At 39.2% G+C, this 7954-nt stretch overlaps 1 protein-coding gene across 1 annotated transcript; it reads right to left on the bottom strand.

Annotated features, from left to right (window-relative positions):
* Nucleotides 1–1406: 1406 nt before the first annotated feature.
* On the bottom strand, nucleotides 1407–7636 carry LOC122994016 (histamine H3 receptor-like). Its single transcript, XM_044368540.1, has 3 exons — nucleotides 7291–7636; nucleotides 6734–6900; nucleotides 1407–3847 (listed from the first exon to the last, which is right to left on the bottom strand). Exons 1-3 carry the CDS (start codon nucleotides 7634–7636, stop codon nucleotides 3095–3097), a joined length of 1266 nt encoding a protein of 421 aa, XP_044224475.1. The 3' UTR covers nucleotides 1407–3094.
* Between the last annotated feature and the right edge of the window lie 318 nt (nucleotides 7637–7954).

Raw genomic sequence — 7954 nt, 5'->3', positions numbered from 1 at the left:
TTTAGTTAGCTGAGAAAGTGAACAGCCTTCACGGGGGGAAAACGTACACTAAGTGATGCTACAACTTCAGAAGAGGTCAGAGTTTTGACCTGTATCTACAGACTAAAGTGGTTTGGTCTTGTTTGCCGGTTCATTTTTATGTTTCAGCTTTACTCCAAAATGCCACAACACATCGGTCATTGCCTTGTTGTACGGAGTCCTGGTATGTCAAAATGCCAGTCCACTTGGCTATTTATTGTCTATTTTGTAGACCAGAGGTGTTTCAATTTGAAAACAAGAGATTTCTGCATTAAGTCATTCTAACAAAGTGCTAAAGGGGAACCTCTAAGAGCTTAACTATTCAGAGATTCTCATGGGGACGTTATATAGGCCCTCTCCCCCCTCTGATCACTGACTGAGTCTCTGCTAATGGGGCTCTATAAACTTAAGGGGCACAGGTGCGCTCCATTTGGGGGCACAGCTTTTAGATGCATTGCTTGGGGTCACAGACATCCAAACCCCCCATAAACACCATGACATACACTGTAAATAGGACTGAAAAAACACATAGACACACTTATATTTGCACCAGATTAACACCTCTCGTCTGTATTTTTCATGGTGGCACCCCTCCTAGACCAATTTAAGCTGGCATGATTCCCAACACAGCCTCAGTCAGTAGCCAATCGGTTTGGCACACATGCCATGACATTTCAATCTATCAACAAAATCAATAGCAGTACTCTTCCTAATATAACTGCACACAGTGCAAGCGCTCTTCACAGTGATACGGCTCTTTCTGTCGCATTTAGATACAAGGGAGTAAACCCAGGCTTTCCATTCTGCTGATAAATGCAGTTCTGTCATCCCAAGGGAAATGTGCCTGCATCCCTCTGGTCAGAAGTGTGCGTCTGTCCCCCCACCAAGCCACGGGCAGAGAGGGAGTGAGGGGGGAGCAGAGGCCTGTTCCCTGCAGCTGTGCCCTTATTCCCAGCACCTGACCAGGGGCCCAGATGTGCACATGGGCAACAGCAACAATTTGAGCAATGTAAGTCCCCTGTGGGACCCAGGCACCTGCAAATGTAACCCCACTATCTAACATGATGGCGTAATTACAGGTCTAATAAGTCTACATCTGGAAAAAACTCATTTAATCTATCAAATCAAAGCTACCTAGACTGGGGAACAATACAAAGATGTTATTGCCCTGTCAGCATTTCATCTGCACATCAAACCAAAGCCACTCGGCACTTGGCACTGACCCAATTAGCCATCAGGTAGACAGCAACTACAGGGCACAATGTTGCCATTTACAATGTAGCACAGAGTTAAATTTAATTAATTAATTTTATATTGTGCATAAAAACCCTCAGGCAGTTACAGAGATGTGTTTATTTTTAAAAATTCAAAATTTCATCCACCTAAAGTACACACAAAAATGTATTTATCTTTTCATTATTACACAATTCCTTTCTTCTGGGCCAGAAAGACAACACTTAGGCAACAACTCTAATAATTCAGTTACACAAATGGTTACAAAATAGTATAATAACATTAAAGCATAGAACTCTAAATGTCCAGATTTTGCCGTTACAAGTGACACTTGACAGTGAAAGGACTCACTGTGGATAAATCTGAAGACCATCCACCATCCAATTTTATGGACCTGTGATTATTAGGTTACATTCTTCTATTACAACTCAAATCAGTCAGGGTACTGGTGCAAAAAACATAGCTTGCATTTAAATTAAAATTCAAATACATGAAGTAAAACATGTAAGTGAAATCATGGCCAGTCTCAAAGACTGACTTGAGTCGATGATAAATCGGAGTTTAATGCTCAAACACTGCACAGGCTGTAAGCTGGAAAGGTTAATGGTGACATCTAGTGGCTCAAAAGCATACATACACCTGCTGAAAAATGGTATTTTGGCATTGTTTGTAAACAGGTTACCTCTCATTGTCTTCCTCTCTCTACATATATCCAAACACTGAATGTAAAACCACATATAAAAACTTTAAGAACACCAGTGGTGATTGCTGTGCTCTGGAGTCTTTTACTGGCAAACTGAATGATAATTGGTAGTAATGTAGTAATAGTTCAAGAAAAAGAAAAATTAATGTTTACTTTTGTTTGCATTGTCTTTCAACATTACAGTACAGAAAGTCATTTATTTGTTAATACAGGGTGATGAATGAGCAGAAAATTGTGAAAAAGCATGTGAATAAGTGTAATTTTTTACAAAGGTAATCTATGGTATAACCATGTGCCCAAAAAAGAGAGACATTGATTGCCTGTTGTAAGACTTTCATAACACATTTGATTTTATACACATTTATACTTAATGGCACTTTGTGTTTTAGTCACTGTGCTTCTGAAATAGTAAAAGTAGTAAACTTTCTAACAGCAGAGGGTGATATTGATCTGCTTTACTTCAGCTGAAGCAAAGATGTCACAGTGAAGGCAATACTTATCTTCTATGAACATAAATGCCAAAGATGCCAAGCTGCTTCACATAAAAAACTAGACGAGATAATCAATGAATTTTTAGCCTAATATGAAATTTTGCAGTGATTTATGTTCCATAGCATCACATACTGTAGCTATGTAAATGGGTAACAAGTGTACAGTATGTGATAGTTGGTCAATGAAAACATGTTGCCCCTATTTCTACAGATACATACAGTACACAAGTTATGCCTGAGTCATTACAGCGTCTGTCTGGTGCTATTTTCTCTATTGTTTTTCTTCTCACCAGACACAGCAATGATAAACGTGTTCTCACAGTGTGTGAAAACCTTTGCCCATTAATTATCATAATACTTTTGTTGACATATTCTGATTCATAAGCAGAGGTTACAATTATTTTCATGGTGTCTAGTATACATTTAAGATGTTCACAGTGTACTGACTGACAATATATTACATTATACTGTACAGTACCAACATTATACATTCAAACACTGAAATGCACATTTGAAAACTATTAATTATGGTCTATGTGGTGAACAGTTTAGCTTCATCTGTTGAAACTGTGGAATTTAAGATTTTGAATACTTTTATCCATAGTTTTGGCACATTGTCTGTCCCTATCCATCCATGAGTATCTGCTTGTCACTGGCCAACACGAAGGACAGATGATGGGGGAGTAGTATGCCGTTTTGGGCAGAGAATCTTGCTAAAGGCCCTGCGGAAGCTACTGTGGCAAAGTGGGTACAGGAATGGGTTAATAGCAGAGTTGAGCCACAGGAGCCAGAAGGTGACCTCGTACCAGTGATGCTGGATGCACCGCCCTCTGCAGGCGGCACGGATGATCATCAGTAGGGTGTACGGTGCCCAGCAGATGGCAAATACACACACTATTATGGCCAGGGACTTAGCAATTTTCTTATCCCTGGACAGACGGCTGGGATGGGCTGCCCTGTTGGTTGAGGGATCTAGTTTACCCAAACTGGGAGAGGAGGTCTGGGAGTGTATAGAGCCTTTTACAGCCAGTTTCATCCCCAACCCCCAGTTGTGGGACAAGGGGATACCTTCCCCTTGGGTAGAGGCAGGTTCGCTCAGTTGAAGGTGAAGCTGCGCCTCCCTGCTGTGGAGTCTCCTCCTGCGTATGCTGAGGTAAATGCTTAGGTTGAAGAAAGCCACCGAGATGAAAGGAGAGAAAAACTCCAGCATGGAAGCACTCAGCAGGAAATACCAAGAGTAATAGAACTCTGCAAAGCACTCATCCTTTGGCACGCGGCTTCTGCCCATCACCAGCTCCCAAAATATGATAGCTGGGCCGTACAACACAAAAGCTAGCACCCAGACAGCAATCATCTTGATTATGGCTTGATGAGTCATGCTCTGTCTGGCACGGTAACTTACCTGCAGTAAAAATAGATCATATATACACATCAGAAAATATACTTTATACATATAAGTAACATTGCATTCTACCATTACTGTAGAAATGTAGAAATTGTAGAAAGTCAGAGGGCAAAAGAACAATTTATTATTACACCCATGAAAAGCATGATGCATTCATGTGTAAGCAGTATTTTAATGTTTTCTATGTAAAATATTAATGTGTAAAGTAAAAAGTATTTGCCTCTGAAACAAGTTGAAGTCTATATACACATGACATAAAAGGAAACTACTGTAATGAAGTAAAGGTATCTCAAAAATGAACTTAAATGCAGTACTTGAGTTAATGTATTCAGTTACATTCTCCCACATTGACCTCCTTAAACTATTCACAGTGAATATGAAGGCCAGTCTTCAATCAGCACCCATTGTTTTAAAAGATCCCCTCCAGACATGTATTAAGATGTAAAAATACTCTGCTTGAAAGAATAATGTGTGTCTGATATGGTTTTTCCACAAAGAAAGAATAATTAGTACTTTAAAATCCTTAAAATGGCATCTATTCCTCCTCCCTCATCAAAAATTCCAGAATCTATGAATTTCATTTCAGAAGTTTAACTCCAGGACACAAGATATCTCCTACTTCACTGTGAAGTCAGTTCTCAGTGTTTGTGCACTGGAGGATTCAAGTTCCCACATCATACTTGCATACACAACCATGATTGCTTGATCATGCTCATAGGCCAACCCCTTAAAATCAGATTTTCAATGAGCACAGAGAAACTTTATACTTTCTGTAGATGAATATAAAAACAGCCTTCCAGTATCAAACTCCACACATGCTGTACATCATTCTGCACAGTGAAGCTCAAACATTCAACTGTAGGGACAAGAAGAAAATATATTGAGTGGAGGGGGAATTTAAGCTCCTATGTCTACAAAAATTATCCTGTGAAACCCTCCCTGCCCTGGTGATCTAACACAGAGAACTTTACAATATACTACATATAATATGTATCTCTTGACAGATATATAATTACATGTTTGTGAAACATGCTTTTTATCAAAGGAAATTATTACATGTGACTCTTCATTGGTAGTTTTTTTTTAAACTGCATTACTTTCTTTTGCTTGCAATTTTTCAATTTTGCAAGAAGAGCACATAAAACATTACAAATTGTTTTTCAATTTTTGAGAAAACCCAATGCAAAATCAAGCATTTTTGGCCACAATAATCACAAAAAAACTGCAAAATCCTGGAAGGACTGACTAACAGTATGCAGTGCAGGCATGTATGAACAAGTGTTAAGTCAATGAAGCACCTCTCATGACCACTTGTCTCAATTAGTCTCACTTCCTATGTCCCTGTCCACATTTTTGTTCAGTGGGCTGTTCCAAACGACCATAATTTAACACCAAGTCTTGTTCAGAAGATAAGGTGTGGTGAAACTTAGATTTATACAAATTAAGTGGCATTCTTGCCCCCGCTGCGTGTAATAATGTGCGACTCAATGGAGAAGAATCAGGTGTTCTTATGAATCCAATATCATTTTCTTTATTGTTACAGTGCAGGAAATTCTACATAATTATTAGATAATTTGATCATAATTATCATCAGGAGATCTTCTAGGCTGAAGCTTAGGCTACCCTAATCAAACCTAACATAAAATCTGATCTCTTCCTAACACCATACAGTTAGCATTTTGCTTCATAGATGCATATATTTGCATCAAATATATTTATTTATTTATATTTGCATCAAATATATGCATCTAATCTGACTCCAACTTTTCTTTCAAACTTTGTCCTCTGATTGTTGATGATCCTTTGTCTTTTATTGTTCAGAGGGGGAAAAAATGCTTTTAGGAGAATGCTGTTTGGCTGCCGGTGGCCTGTTTCTCCTATGATTGATCTCTCCAGGTTGGAAGGACCATAGCACAGAGGAGGATCTCTATGATCAAAGCCAGCTAATTAAAGAAGAGTCTCTCTCTCTCTCTGGTGTTATTTGTATTCATTGCTCTGATGTTAAGTGTTTGCTTGTGAAAGGAAACAGAACACTCTCTTTGTCTGCTATGCCAAGCCTCATCCCACATTTGAGTTAACACGCATGTGTATAGGATACAGTCAGCCAGCTAATGCACAAACAGGTGCCAACAAAAGGTTCAGAGGGGCTGCAGAGGGTTGGAAATTTATGCTAACTGCTGGATTTGTGCCAAGACCGGCAGAAAATATAAAACCAACATTACTGATGCTGTGCAATCACAAAATATAACAATGGAAAAGTGTTGCATTGACATGGTTTGAAGTGGAAATTAAAATTATTCAAGTAATTCATAACCTTAAAATCTAACTCTGCTATTCAAAAATCAAATTTTATAGCTTATAAACAGTCATGTGTTGTTTTCTGTGTGTTTTCTGAAGTCCTAAAGTCAAATGTGACTTTTTATGTTCATCATGGGGAAGAACTATAATTAGGGGTGGCACTGGGCCTGAATGGGTCAGGAATGATTAACCTCTGCAGATGGGCACATTTGGGAGACTGAAGTGGCACTGCCCTTACCAATGACCTGGGAGACTCACCAGTCAGGATATTAAGCCACAGACCACAAACAGTGGACATTTTGTATGGCTATAAAGAAAGAAACTCTTCAACTTTTAACATTTTGCTTTAAATGTGTCATAAAAATGTGAAAAAATTGTATTTCTGTCTTGGTGGAAACTAGGATAAGGAAAATGATTCAGAGAAAAACTGAGAATGAATTCTAAACCTACTGACCATCATTTGACCATGACAGTGTTTCATTTTCTTCCACAAATATAGCAGGCAACTAACTGTGTGTCACAGTCCTAAATTCACTATGATGGCTACTGCCATTACAGAGGTAAGGTAACGAAGGTTCCACTCACTGCTCTGGTGACTGACAGGAAGCGGTCGTAGCTGATGAGGACAATGTTGAAGACCGATGCAGAACAAAGGAGGTAGTCTATGACCAGCCACAGCTTACACAGTCCTCTGCCCAGTCTCCACCTGCCTGTAACAATGTAGGGAATGTAGACTGGGATGCAGAATGCCCCTACAGAGACAGTTGGAAAGGGATCAGACACCAAATGATGTGCAATCACAATATCTATTATAAACCCCCAAAAAATGAGCAAGCACTCTAATTATTTATTGTTGGTCCCATCAATTTAACTCAACTCAACTTTAATGTGCAGCTACTTAAATGTTTAATGTAGACCTACTCAACTACTGTATGACTTAGAAGTACACATCTACAGTACAGGCAGGCACAGGAGCTTCAAAGATATGTTGAGTATTTCACAGCCTTACCTATCATATTTCAACATATATCATAGCACATCATAGCAAACAAAAAATAGCCTTTATGAAAGAAATAACACATGAAACTTTACTCTATATTCTGTTATTTCACGAGCCATAAAAAGACCTAAGTTGGACTTACCTACAAGAAAATCTGATATTGCCAAATTCAGGAAGTAGTAATTGCATTGCCTTCTCAAACTCTTGTCCACTTTAAAGGCAAAAATTACCAGTGCGTTACCCAAAACTATCACAACAACCAAAGTCACCATCATCACCATCAGAATTACAAATATAGGTCCTGAAAACACGAAGCTGCTCTGGACTCGAGTTGAAGCATTGTCAAAATAGTACCCACTGGAGTTGGAATCAGTTTGTTCCACCGACATGATCCTGATGGGAGGTGAAGATGCGATCGTTAAGTCCTCAACAGACCAGCGCTGAGAAGAATAAGCCAGCAACAAGTGCCATGTGAATGGACACAGCATCCAACATCCCCAGATATCCTCGGAAAACCTCGCTGCTCTGTTGAAAGTGAGCACAGTGTCCGAGGTGATCCACGAGAGAGCACACAACGCTCTTCTCTAAAGGCAGCCAGGACATTTGGTGAATTACGCTTTCAGCCCTGCGTTACAGTGATGGATTACAATAAAAGAATACTTTTTTGTTCTCACACATTGTATGAGGAGCAGGATTATGAATTTAAAAGCATTTCCAACCACCTCTACGATGATGTAAGTGATAAACACCATGGAAAAGTTTGTTTTCTCTTAACGAGACTCCACAAATTAGGGACACCATATGGA

This window comes from Thunnus albacares, chromosome 12, assembly GCF_914725855.1.
Source record: "Thunnus albacares chromosome 12, fThuAlb1.1, whole genome shotgun sequence".
Lineage (NCBI taxonomy): Eukaryota > Metazoa > Chordata > Actinopteri > Scombriformes > Scombridae > Thunnus > Thunnus albacares.
Note: the sequence above shows the minus strand (reverse complement) of the source record. Positions and strands in the feature narration are given on the sequence as shown.

Excerpts from the sequence above, each read along its gene's own strand:
- LOC122994016 (XM_044368540.1), bottom strand. The coding sequence starts at position 7,636 with ATGCTGTGTCCATTCACATGGCACTTGTTGCTGGCTTATTCTTCTCAG. Across the intron at positions 6,901-7,290 it reads AATATCAGATTTTCTTGTAG|GGGCATTCTGCATCCCAGTC; the intron begins GTAAGTCCAACT and ends CTGTCTCTGTAG. Across the intron at positions 3,848-6,733 it reads TCCTGTCAGTCACCAGAGCA|GTAAGTTACCGTGCCAGACA; the intron begins GTGAGTGGAACC and ends TTTTTACTGCAG.